Source organism: Aphis gossypii, chromosome 2 (assembly GCF_020184175.1).
Source record: "Aphis gossypii isolate Hap1 chromosome 2, ASM2018417v2, whole genome shotgun sequence".
In the NCBI taxonomy this organism is placed as follows: domain Eukaryota; kingdom Metazoa; phylum Arthropoda; class Insecta; order Hemiptera; family Aphididae; genus Aphis; species Aphis gossypii.
Window position 1 is genome coordinate 39,050,635 of NC_065531.1, and position 13,398 is coordinate 39,064,032.

At 24.7% G+C, this 13,398-nt stretch overlaps 3 protein-coding genes across 3 annotated transcripts; 1 reads left to right on the plus strand and 2 right to left on the minus strand.

The window, feature by feature from the left end:
• Positions 1-1,108: 1,108 nt before the first annotated feature.
• Positions 1,109-6,106, minus strand: LOC114131314 (DNA replication factor Cdt1-like). The gene is made up of 9 exons (XM_027996501.2): positions 5,561-6,106; positions 3,641-3,817; positions 2,828-3,375; positions 2,618-2,739; positions 2,452-2,552; positions 2,223-2,385; positions 1,979-2,142; positions 1,720-1,921; positions 1,109-1,638 (listed from the first exon to the last, which is right to left on the minus strand). Exons 1-9 carry the CDS (start codon positions 5,726-5,728, stop codon positions 1,496-1,498), a joined length of 1,788 nt encoding a protein of 595 aa, XP_027852302.1. The 5' UTR covers positions 5,729-6,106; the 3' UTR covers positions 1,109-1,495.
• A 262-nt stretch (positions 6,107-6,368) lies between these two features.
• On the plus strand, positions 6,369-7,760 carry LOC114131316 (39S ribosomal protein L52, mitochondrial). The gene is made up of 3 exons (XM_027996503.2): positions 6,369-6,626; positions 7,323-7,455; positions 7,520-7,760. The coding sequence occupies exons 1-3, from the start codon at positions 6,544-6,546 to the stop codon at positions 7,652-7,654; spliced, it is 351 nt and encodes a 116-aa protein (XP_027852304.1). The 5' UTR covers positions 6,369-6,543; the 3' UTR covers positions 7,655-7,760.
• Positions 7,651-9,691, minus strand: LOC114131315 (respirasome Complex Assembly Factor 1). Its single transcript, XM_027996502.2, has 4 exons — positions 9,343-9,691; positions 9,140-9,243; positions 8,930-9,059; positions 7,651-7,814 (listed from the first exon to the last, which is right to left on the minus strand). Exons 1-4 carry the CDS (start codon positions 9,436-9,438, stop codon positions 7,773-7,775), a joined length of 372 nt encoding a protein of 123 aa, XP_027852303.1. The 5' UTR covers positions 9,439-9,691; the 3' UTR covers positions 7,651-7,772.
• Positions 9,692-13,398: the final 3,707 nt, after the last annotated feature.

Consider the following 13,398-nt stretch of genomic DNA (forward strand, 5'->3'; position numbering starts at 1 on the left):
AAAAACCGTGAAAAACAGGAATTTTTAGTTTTTTGACAAAATCGAATTTGATTTTCTGTTTAATTCTAAAATTAATACCTGTAAACGCTTGAAACTTTATATATATTTATTCTCATCATTTCCGAACTATTTTGGCTCTTATAATTTACCTATATTTACACATTTAAAATATTTTAATTTTTAAGACTTATTTTTGTTATTCAAGTATTATATTATATTCCAACAAGATGTTCTTGTGATCCAAGGGAAGCTACATGCCCACGTATAACATTTATTGGTATTAAACTTGACACATTTTTCTTTTATTTATTCTATTATATCTATTATTTATTAATATATAACATATTGTTGTAAACTTAAAAAATAAAATTATAAAAGCATTGAAATTAGATAAATCGTGTTGAAATATGATCAATGTAATTAATAATCATTTATCAGCATTTGCTGATTTGTTAACTTTTGTTATCATTCAATTTTTTCATTTCAGAATTTTATATCCAAGTTAATAATGACTATTCCAGAAATTTTATAACAAAATACATGGTATAATACAAAATTGTGAAATTTGATTTTGTGTAATAACTAATAACTACATATTAATATTTCAATTAATATTAAATACTTTTAAAGAGTAAATAATAATAAAATAAACTGATTCATATAGCTTATATAAAAACTATTATATGAATTTCAATAAAAATGACTTAAGATTTGAAAAACAATTTGATGTATAGTGAGATACAAATTTTTCTAGGTATCATACAAAACAATAATGAATAATGTAAAAAAGATTATATTATTACTTAATACTTTTTTTATTATGATAATTGAAATTAAAAATTAATTATTTTAACATAAAGAAAATTAACAAAATAATAATATTTACATTTTTTGTATTGTATGAAATATGAAATTCCAATGTATGGAATATTATATTAAAAATAAAAATTTAATAATTTTAAATTATGGACTTAAAATATCAAATAAAGAAAATTAAATATTTTCTGCTTAAATTAAAATGTTATAACTTTTTTTTTTAATCATGTGTTTGCTGTTTGCTTGGTTTTTAATGATTTTAATTAAAAATATTCAAGAATTGTAATATTAATAAATATGTAGATTATTTAATAAATAACCAATAGAAATATACAAATCAAATTATTTTGTTAAATGAATATAATATAACTATGTTTATATATGACCTACATATAAATACATAAATACAAATATAAATATAACATACAAATCATAACATTTTGGAGCAAAGTAATATCATTACTAAACAAATAATATAAAAAGATTATTTCAAAAGTATAACTACTTTAACATTACTTAAATAAACTAATGATTTTGAAAAAAGTATTTAAAAATTTGGCAAACAGATGGTTACATGATAAAATTTTTTTTCAAACAAATGGCTGGAAATAAAAGTATATAATGTAAATAAATAAAACTAAAGCAAATTCTAGACAAATTTATGTCTGTTAAAACAAAATTATTTTGTTAATGTTTTAATTACAGTTTCTTCAAATTCAACTTTTTTATCAATTCGGATGTGTTCAATTCCATCTAAGTTTTTTAATACAATCCAATGAGGTACTTTTTCTTGGAGAAGATTTAAGTGAGCTTTCCATTCCTCTGAAATAATAACAGTTATTAATATTCTGTATCTATTACTAGTAAAAAAATTATAAAATAAAAATGAAAATATTTAATTACCATCTGTCATAGCTTCAGGATAACTCTGCTTTAACTGACCAATGACTTTTTTGAACGGCATAACATTTCTTTGGAGTTGTACAAAATAGGTACGCATCCTCCTTGCAATATCTGGTAATCTATTCATCATTCTATCTTCATCTAATTGACCTACAGACCGTGTCATCAATTCTTTAGCTTTTTCAGCTTGCTTTTCCTGAATCTATACATAAATAATAAAGTATACATGTAAAAACTAAAAATAATATCAAAATAATACCTTCAATAAAAATGATGTAGGGATCCCTTTAAGTGCTCCTTTTAGAGCATTTTTTGCATCTGTTGTTGGAAATTTATTTTCAGTTACATTTTTATTTCCATTACTCATTGTTGTAAGAGTCCGGTTTAAACGATTATTGTAAACAAACAAAGCATGAGATTTGTCTAAAACAAATTAAGCAGAAATTAGTGCATTACTTAATTCATTTAATTTAAATACTTTTATAAAGTTAAATATTAAATACCCAATAAATCTTTTGCAGTTACTATTTTTGGTTTATTAATTTCAATTTTGGGTAATGCTGAAGGAATGATATCTTCTACTGTTTCAACATCAAACTCAGGATGCCATCTGGTTATTTTATCTTTGTCAATCACAATAGGTGGAATTAATTTACTCAAATATTCCTGGAAACCGCAAAATATAAGTATTTAAATTTAATTAAAATAGTTATAGTTACTATTAAATTATACTTTATGATGCTCCTTCAAAATTTCAAGTAGTGCATTGGAAAATGTTTTTTTTCTTTGAGTAGTTAAATCAATTAAATCAATGTTATCTTCATTTACTAAGCCTAATTAATAAAAGAATTTAATAATCAAACAACAAAAAATTAATTACTATAATAATATAATTTACCATAATTTGGAGTTATTACTAACTCATAACTAGATTTTTCTTTTGGTGATTTTACTAATGCAAACTTAAAAAAATCTGGTACAACAGTTTTGATTTGTGCCAAGTGCATTTCAGTAAAATTTCTAAAAATAATAATTATATTTTGAACAAATTATAAGTAGTTCATAACAATATTAATTAAAACATATTTTAAAAAATATAAATGCTTACTTTCGAGTCATTTGCTGAATACCACGTTTGAGTTTATTAAATGTTATTTTCTCTTTTCTAGTGAACATCATAGACGATACAGTTTCCAAAGCTTTAAATAGTTCATTCAAAACACGGTATTTCAAAGGCAAAGGTAATGTTTTAGAATCTGCTAATGCAGCATATCGTTTTGATGGTGACATAGCTAAAAGAGATCCAACTTCATCCAATAACTTTCTAGGCGAAACATATTCTTTGGGCTGTGTTATTTGAGAGGTCATCATTACTTTTCTTGGACTAACCATAGATTGTGCTGGGGTGAGAAATAAGGCTGTAGGTTTAAGTTGAGATCGTTTTATGGGACTTGATCCAACTTTAACTGGACTAGTATCAACCAAGAGATCGACTGATTTAAACGAAGATAAGCAATGACTTTTGGCAGCTTCAACTTTAGATTCTGCAGACTTAAGATCAATTTGTGATTGTTCTACTGAGCTTAATTTTTCTTGTAATTTCTTAAGGTTATGTTTACGACGAACAATTTTACGAAATTCGCCCAAATCCAATTCCTAAATTAATTAAATATTAACTTATGTTATAAAAAACAAAATTTATTATTTTTATTGTTTTATTAGGATTATTTATCAAGTATGAACAATAGGACAAAGTTGCCAAGATTATCTTTATATCTTCATTATATAAATGAAAAAATAACCTTCCTTAACTTATCATCAGTTAAAAGAATAACTGTTATTTTTAAAATAAATACAATTGACTTGAATTTAATTATTTTATCTAGATACATACACATAATACAATTATTGATAAACATACTTTACGTAATTTGGCTTTAGTTGATGGTGATTGATCTGGAGTAGTTTCTCTTTCAGAACGAACTTCATTTTTATTTTCAGTCTCTTTTTTCTCCAAAATATTTTCAGCTGCTTTATTATCAACAACAGGAGCATTTTGATTACCTTGGTCAATTGTTTGTATTATATCAGAATCGACCTAAAAATAAATTTAAATAATAAATAAAAATGATAGGTAAAGTTATACATAGTATGCAATTGACTGAATAATGTATTATAAATGTATGTCAGAGGCAATACAGAGACTAATTCTTTTGATTAGTATAATATATATAATTTAAATGTAAAAATCCATTGTTTAATATTGTCATTTTTTTCATTTTAATCAAGTTTATAGTTGTTTTATCTTGCAATGGATACTAAAAAATTTGATCTATGATGATCAAGTTTGATTGTACTATACTATATATTATATACTCTACTCTACTATACTATACTATATAAGTTATTTTAATTATATACAAAATGCTTATCTAAGTCTCAATTACTACAAAATAAGAAAAACTTAATGTTAAAAATGATAAATATGGTTAATAATTTAAATTATTTTTCATTATTTTTTCTTTAAACAAAATTATTAAAAATAATATATTTTTTAAAATTTGAATAGTAGTAATAGTAGTAACTAAATTCAATTAGTTATTTAAATATCATTGGGCAACATTTCTTTTCATTCTTCCTGATTCTTTCCTCTTTAGGATTTATTTGTTTATGCATTGCATGTTTGGATGTTTGGTACAGATAGTCAAAGCCATAACTGAAAAAAAAATTGGGGGGAGGGGGGTCCAACATTTTTTTAAATATTAAGATACTGAATAGTAATTATTTTTATCAATAATTTACGTTAAATATTTCTACTTTTAAAAAATTTTGGGGGGGGCGGACCCCTGAACCCCCCAGTTACAGCCTTGTAGATAGTAGACATTCATATTTTAAATAATATTCATAATAAAAAATGGTACCTATATCTAGAAATATTTTATATTGTATATTGTTATTTCATACCTAAATCAATAAAAAAAAATATACTACATTGTTAGAATTAGTGTCGGCTTAGCATATAAAAGACTTCGGCCGCAATTTTCCTCTGGGTCCTTAAATTTTTTTTTCTTCGTTTACTTTGAACAAGGTTGTTCATAGGATATGATTTAGTGTATATCCTCCTCCCCCCATGATTATAAACTAAAAAAAGGCTCATGGCTTCTGCCGCATTCAAATTAATATACAAATATTCTAATAGTACCAATTAAATAAAAATTATACCTCTTTATCATAGACATTGTAGAACTTTCAAAAGTGTCCATCGTTTTTAAAGAAATCATAGAAAGGTTTTAGTATTTATTATAATCAAATTAATTTGCACATGATATTAAATAATTGTTATATTTAAATTTATTTTTAACATAGGTAAATACTTGTGGCTATATTTACATATAATTATTTTATAAGTTTTATATTTTTATGTTTTATTGACAATTAAGAAAACATTTTAAACACGTTTTAAGCTAAAAGTAAACTGAAAGGCGAGATGGATATCAATAACTTAACGATGCAATATACAATAATACATTGATTAGTTTAAAAATAAAATAAGTTTTAAGATTTAAATAAAATAGTTTGAAAAGCCACAAAATTGATAAAAAATTGAACATATAAGTGATTCAGTTATCCACTATTTCGTGATTCTAATAAGTAAATTTAACATTGGAAACAAAAGATTTGATTCGGATTTTTCTTGTTTCATTTCAACACAGTTAATTCTATAAACTATTAATCGAAATAAGTAGAACTCAGTGTGTTATAATCACCATTAAAATAAAGAATCATAATAAAAAATATCAATTTAATTCTTATGTAGTTAAGTACTAATTAGTTGACTAACCTTTTGTTTTTTAACTGTTTGCTGCACAGTACAATCAAATGATAATTTTCTAGTCGGTTTATTTATTCCAATGGTATTTTTCAATAGCTCATTTTTATGCAAACCATCTTCATTGGTTGGTCTTTTTCTACTTTTAATGAAACTATCCAATGTTTTTTGAGTATCCATGATAATTCAATTTTTGATAGAAGCACAGAATAAAAATTGAAATATTATGTTAATAGTCACTAATCAGCTATAAGTTATAATATGGTCATTAATGATTTAACATCAATAATGGGATTTCCAATAACTATTATCTATCTAATAGCACAAGCACATATTAATGACCAATACTAATATTATAAGCTATAAGTAAACAGTAAGCACTATTTAACAAGTTTATTCATAACAAGAATACTGGAGTTTAATTACAGTTTACACCGAAGTGTAATGTTTACAGTTTATAAATTAGTAGCAACTAGCTTGTTGCAGGCGAATAGAATAATCAAAAATCTTCGCAGGGTTATCTTATTCTTCAATACAATTATTAATTATATAGGTTACCACTTACCGGAGTACCGGACTCACTGAACAAAAACAAAATAGTTCCGTATTCAGTGCTACCGACTGGCCAACGATAATAGACTGTAATACCAGCAGTATTGTACGACTTGTTCTAAGGTATGACCAACATCATAATGGAACCAGTTCTTCCTCTGATAATAGTTGTACATTTTTAATTTTATCTTTAGGTAACCGATGCATAGAAAAAAGATGGCTCTTGTTTTGTTATCAGTTTATCATAATAATAATAATTAATAGTCTATCTTAAATCTAAAATCATGCATTCACAGTTTACAGTTCATCATATTTTTATTTCTTAATTCTACATGTTTCAGTTGTTCACTTAAGTAACTTTACTTGTTGCTCAAGTTAACCTTTGTTGCCTAGTTTATTGTAAAAGAATATTAAAGAATTTGTAATATTTTAATATATTTAAAATGTTGGGTATCAATTTGGTTAGAAATATAAGATATTTTTCAACCAGTTATGGTTTAAGATTAGATATGTCTTGGAGATCTTCGTAAGTAGCTAAATACTTATGTATTCATATATTTTATAAAATTTTAACATTCAAACTATTACTAGACTGAAATGTACCAATTCTATAACACAAATAGGTACATTATAGTTTGATAAAAAAATTGTTAAATAGTTATTCAATATTTTCTTCATCATAAGTATCCTTTTTACATTTAACTCATTAAATGCCTCATCCTCTGTAATGTTCCTATATGTTACATTTTGAAATTTTCAATCTTCTTTTCAGGTCTTAAATTGTCTCCACTAAGTACACACTTTTTGTTTCTTTTTAAATATTTCAAATATATTCTCTCTATTTAATCATCCTTATGGAATATAAACACAGCACACTTCTTCATTGTTTGCCTTTTTAATATTTTTGAACAAATTATAACCTTGGTCATCTCTATTTTTCTTATATATCTAGTTTGTGGTATTTTCCTATAGTATCACACAAAATTGATTTAAGCAACACATTATGTCTTAATATATATCCAACTCTTTAATTTCTGTTTATGATACTTTCCCATAGTGCATTTTCCTGCTCAGTGTTCTATATTTTATCATTCTTGACATCTTTTAATCATAAACTATATTATACTTGGAAATAAAAATGTATTTAAGCATAACTTCCTTGTATTGTAAACTAAGTATACATTTTTTTTCAAACAAGTCAAGTTTAACTTTTGTTTTACAGAAAAAAGTTGCCTTTAAACCCAATGGATAGAGGTATTCTTACAGATGGTGCTGATTATATTTTTTTGGATGGGCGTCCAACCCCATTTGGCATGAAACAAAAACGAAAACTTTTGCTTCAAAGAGAATATGCTGTAAGTTTATTAATAGTATTATAAATAAAAATAACAATGAAATTAAGTATTAAATCATTTTTAGAAAAAAATTGTTGAACTTAGTGAAAGTCTAGACATTGCAAAGGAACAGTATGCTAAAAAAGTTGGAAAAACAGAAGAAGAGCTAAAATACGTATTGGAAAGAAAACTTAAACCTAAAGGAAATAAAAATACTTAGGACAAAGTCTTCATGTTTTTATTATAATTCTTAAATATGTAGGTAGAAAACACATTTTGTACAAAGTTATAATTTAATTCATTGTAATAAAAAAATTATACATAAATTTTTTTTGTTATTAATCAAAATGCATTCCTGAATACACAATTATCCACATTACCTGAAATAAAAATTTTATTTAAATTTATTAAAATTAAGTATTAACTTGATTCTTAATATGTTTTTAAACACATAAAGAGAACTTAGTCAACGATAAATTATAAATAATACAGAAATAAATTTTTCGTATAAGCTGAATTAATATGAGTTATTTTTATACAATGCAAAATTTAAACTAATATAAATTTCACCTTATATCAAATTATACATATTATTTATAATAAATTGTTATGTACAAGCAAAGTTAGTGATAACTCAACTGGACAGTAGATCATGATATACTATGGGCAGATTGGCATTGTAGTGTGAGGTGCATCAATTGTACATTTACTATAATTTTGATGGTTTTATCTTTTATATGAAAATAATATAGAATTGAATAAACCAACAGGTGATAATATCATGATAGTTAATTGTCAATATTTATTGTATTATTTTAGTTATTAAAATTTAAATAACAAATATAAAGATATTAAGATGATGAGATATTGTCTGTATCTTATTAATACATAACATTTCAAATTAATTTTCCATAGCGGTCACTTTTGTTTAGTCAACTAAAATAGTATAATTTGACCTTAATTTAAAATTTTTTAGAGTAATTAGTATATGAGTGTATACAATATTAATATTTAATAATAACCATAAATCAATTAAAAATAATAATAATAATAATATTAAAACCAACCAAAGAACACAGATAACTTTTCTACCTTTAAGTTTGATAGTAGGTAAATCCACTCCAACATTAAAGCTTATAAAATAAAATTGGAACTACTGAACTTAAACTATTGTCCATTTATAAAACAGAGACAACAGTCTGAGTATTAAAATGAAATGGCATCAAAACCACTATTAGTCTATCGGGAATAACACAAATTTAAGGAACTCATTTTTCTTTTATACATATTATAAAAATAATATAATATGAGAAAGCATTTTAAATTGTTTAATATAGACAATTATATATCAGAAAAAAAATCTACCAACAATATAACTTTATAAAAGTTCTCCATTAGTAAAGTTACTATTTCTGGAATTGATGAGTACTTTTATGGTAGAGAAGAGATAAGTACATTTATAACGTTCAATTGATTAATTAAATATTATTCATACCAAAAATCCTGCTAATGAAGTAACAAATCCTTCTTTTGTCAACTCCCAAGCCCCACCAAATTCTTCTTCATCAATTTGTTGGAAATTGGTAAAATATGCATATAATATTACAGCATTGAGCACTAAAAATCTAAATAAATAAGTAAATTATAAATACTATTAACACAATTGTTTTGAAAAATTATACAAGCTTGTAGTTTTAATTCTTACAATCCTAATCCAAATAGCCCTTTTAGAGGTAATAGACCCCATAATAGACCAGCAACGAGTCCAATGATTTGCCTCGCCCAATATATTACATCCAGAAATTCATCCTTAACAAACCATTTAATAATGAATATAAAATATAAATATTATATTATATTTTTTAACAAATATAAATAAGGATAATAATCTCAACCGTTTATATTTACTTTGTCAGGCCATTCTGAATTTTTAGTTGTTGCTTTTCTTAATACATCCCAAATAGAATTTTGACCAGGAGTTTTCTTTTCAAGTACTTTTGACATGTTTTACTTGATGAGCATAAATTTTTAACAGTTATCAGACCGGGTCTGTTACTTTAATTTTAAAATTACTCGTTTGAATACCAAAATATAATACCTAGGTATTCAATTATAAATTTTAATATTTAATTTTTGGTAATTATTAATTACTAATTAGATATAACTTAATATATATTCCGTTATAATTCCGATAGCCGATAAAGAGTGAAAACCGGTATCGAACTATCAAAATATCAAGTATTCAAAATATTCAAGAAGCAAATTGTAGAATTATTTAGCAAATAGCAATACAATTTTAGTATTATCAAATCAACTTATCTAAGTTTCAACTCATAGATAAGAACGATGACGAAACAAGACAAATCACCTTGCCAAGGTGGATATATATTTCTACCACAGAATAGATTAGATACATTGACTAAGATAGGACGTTAGGTGAGGTGACTAAGATATAATATTATTTAAAATTTTCTAAAAATATACAACACATAACATGAAACTACTATAACATAATATGTATAATGTCAAAGCATTATTTTTATACGACAAATTAATTTTAAAAACATTCCAAAAAATGATCGATCAATTATATGATGCAATTTCCAAAATATTTAAAATTCGATTATTATTTAAATATGTATGTATTGAGTAAAAAGAATAAAAATGATAATGATACAAATATAAAAATTACCACAAACAACAATAATATACTTATAAAAACAAACAACAATAAAACATCCATTCGAAGAGTTTTTAGTTATAACTTATAAGCACAGTAATAAGGCAAAATCAATCCAACCAATAGACCTTAAACTACTAACGCCGTTGAAGGCTGGCATCGTGGATTCAGCTTTCTTTTAGGAGCAAATCATATGTCAATTTGAAAATTCATCGAGGGTCTACAAAATCAGCATGGCCTAAACGAATTCCAAATAAATCAATACATTGCTGGATTAACACCAGCACGGGGACGACGGTATTATCGAGATACATGCATTGCGAATTAAAGAAATCGTTGAAGATTATGGGAATCGCGACACATCCGATTATTTGCAGGGAATCGCCCATACATTTAAATTTTAATCTTGCTAAATAGCCAAGTTGGGTCACTCGTCGTTTTAAAAAAATGCCCTTTTTAGGGCATAAAAAGGCTCTTTTTAGAGTCAAAAAATACTTATTATTAAAAAAAAAACTAGGTAACAATGAGTTAGGTATTTTCTTTTTAATTAACTAATAACCCAATTATTTTTCAGAGCCAAAAAATACATATTAATAAAAAAAATAGGCAAAAATGAGTTAGGTATTTCCTTTTTAATTAACTTATAACCTAATAATTTTTCCATAATTTTCAATTTCATATTATATAATATCAATCCCATAGAAAAACATTTATATTGTAAAAATCATTAAAAAAAATATGTACCGTCGGCGTATTTACAATCGGCGTAGATATTCGGCATTATTTCCGTCCGTCAGCGTAAATACTAGTCGTCGTAGATACTGTTGGCGTAGATGCCGTCGGCGTATACTGAATAAGCTGTTTCAGTTTGAAATTTTGAATAGTAAGTTATTAATGCTTCTCAAAATATTTGGAAAATATTAAATTTAACATAATTTTAATAATTACAGGTACAGTTTTGGCTCAATTAGTAATAAAAGCAATTTGTCTTCTTGAGAATGCTGGCGTTATAGTGGATTAGTGTGAGACGGAGCAAGTGAGCAACTAGTAATAGAAGGCTATGGTCTGAACTGAGAGTAAGTGGCGAAAAAGATATTTAAAAAACAAATTTGACCATCCTTTGGACAATAAAAGATGTATTTATGTGTTCTCTGATGCACCCCATCTTCTCAAGAATATAAGGAATAGATTATAAAACAAAAAAAGTTTAAAACATGTTATAATTTTATGCAATCCTAAAAATGATTTATAACCTAAAACTCTTGAACAATTTAGAGGAATTACCAAAAAAATCCTACATTAAATTAAATAATTATGTTGAAGTCTATAATAATGATTTGAAAAAAAGTTTTAATGCACCACCAACTTAAGTGTGCCCTAAAATAACACATAAAAAATAATTATAAATAATTATAATTATTAATAAAATAATTCATAGTTTTAGTAAGATAAAAGTAATATTGGCTGCACGAGTAAATATGTTTTAATAAATGATTTAAATTGAACAGTTCAATAAATTTGTGTTTTATTTAGATTTTTAGTAATTCAATGGCCAGAGGAATTGAATTTTACAGGGAGTAATAGTATGCTAAAATAGAGAACTTAAATTATAGTTATAAAACAAAATCATTCACTGATCGTTTTAACAAATTGTTTGATGCTTTAAATCGTAAGCACTCTGTAGAGAACATACAAATAACTAGCAAAAACTTAGAGGTTTTCTTAATAAAATACAATTATAATAAATAGGCTTAAACGTTATGTTATTATTATAAATGTATATTACTTATTTTATTAGATTTTAGAAGATAATTTTAAATGACTTGATAATTGAGAAGACCAACTAAAGAAACAAAATATTTCTAAAGATGAATTTTTAACCAAATCAACGGCGGATGGTTTAAGGGTCACGATTAGGTCAACTATTGAAATTATTGAATTATCAAAATATTTATTGGAGTAATGCAAATTTAAATATGTTACAATTGTAAATTATCCTAAAATTTATTTACCTCTACTTTATCTTGATTAACTTTTGAAAATAATATATAGTCAAATTCAACATTACAAATACATTCAATTCAATTAAATCAGTGGTTGAATGAAGAATAACTCTTAGATGCATGATGTTTCTTTAGAAATAAAGTAATCAAATAAAAAAATATTTTTATAATTTTCCATTTCTCAACCTTTGAAAATAACAGCACTATTATATGATAAGTATGTATAAAAATTAAAGATTTTTTATCTTAAAATAATTACCCAACATACATCCATGACTTAATAAGTAATACAGTGGAACTTCGATAACTCGAATGGATTGAGGGCGAAAAAAATTCAAGTTATCGAAAATTTTACTTACAGAAAAAATATAAAATATACATTGTAAGGTAGAGGCCAAGGCATTCCTTTGAGTTATCGAGGTTATGAATATGTGTGTATGTGTTTTAGACATAGACCTATTAATAGGTCTATGGTTTTAGATTTCCAACTTACATATTTTAAATTATATTTTAAGTTTCTATAAACAAGAAATTTTTATAGATTTACCTATACTCACCTTATACCTATGCCTTTTCTGACAATTATGTGTTTTACACTTTTACCTGATTGCTCATGATTTTGATTATAATGTAATTTTCCTTATCCTATTTCATACAGCATAACTTGTCAAAATAATACTTCTACTTCAAACTTCGGAGGTGGTTTCCGATGGCAAAGTGAATATTCTTGGTGCATTATAGAGGTCAAAAGTTAACACTCTTCAACAGTTTTCAAAAAAATAACGGAAAAACCGGAATTTTTATGCAAAACCAGTTTTTGACCAAATCGATTTTTTTATATGGTTGTAACTTAAAAACTAATCACTGTAAATACTTGAAAATTTCCTTAAATATTTATATTAGTGTTATCTATGTACAGTTAAATTTTCATAAACTTTGACTTTATTGAGCTATTTATAGACAATTGAAATTTTTTCGATTTTTCTGAGAATTTTTCTTGTCAAAAAAACTTGAAAATTTAATATAAGGTTCCTCTGGACTTGTTCTTATTGTAGTTTGCTAGCTATTATATATTATATGTATTTGAAATATTCATTTTTGTTTGTTTGTTTGTTTATTTCTTTTTTTTTTTATAAATATTGATAAAATATTTTTAGCAAAGCCAAAATACTTGAAAATGTAATACAAAGTTCCTCATAAGTTAGTCTTATAGTGATTCAAAAATTTTAAGAATACATATGCACAATTTTTTTTATTAACATTTGAAGTTTAAATATTGAC

Coding starts and splice junctions, on each gene's coding strand:
- LOC114131314 (XM_027996501.2), bottom strand. CDS start 5,728: ATGGATACTCAAAAAACATTGGATAGTTTCATTAAAAGTAGAAAAAGA. Junction 3,818..5,560: donor AAACAGTTAAAAAACAAAAG/GTTAGTCAACTA, acceptor ATTTATTTTTAG/GTCGATTCTGATATAATACA. Junction 1,639..1,719: donor TCCTGAAGCTATGACAGATG/GTAATTAAATAT, acceptor TTATTATTTCAG/AGGAATGGAAAGCTCACTTA.
- LOC114131316 (XM_027996503.2), top strand. CDS start 6,544: ATGTTGGGTATCAATTTGGTTAGAAATATAAGATATTTTTCAACCAGT. Junction 6,627..7,322: donor GATATGTCTTGGAGATCTTC/GTAAGTAGCTAA, acceptor TTTGTTTTACAG/AAAAAAGTTGCCTTTAAACC. Junction 7,456..7,519: donor TGCTTCAAAGAGAATATGCT/GTAAGTTTATTA, acceptor AATCATTTTTAG/AAAAAAATTGTTGAACTTAG.
- LOC114131315 (XM_027996502.2), bottom strand. CDS start 9,438: ATGTCAAAAGTACTTGAAAAGAAAACTCCTGGTCAAAATTCTATTTGG. Junction 9,244..9,342: donor ATTCAGAATGGCCTGACAAA/GTAAATATAAAC, acceptor TGGTTTGTTAAG/GATGAATTTCTGGATGTAAT. Junction 9,060..9,139: donor GGGCTATTTGGATTAGGATT/GTAAGAATTAAA, acceptor TTATTTATTTAG/ATTTTTAGTGCTCAATGCTG.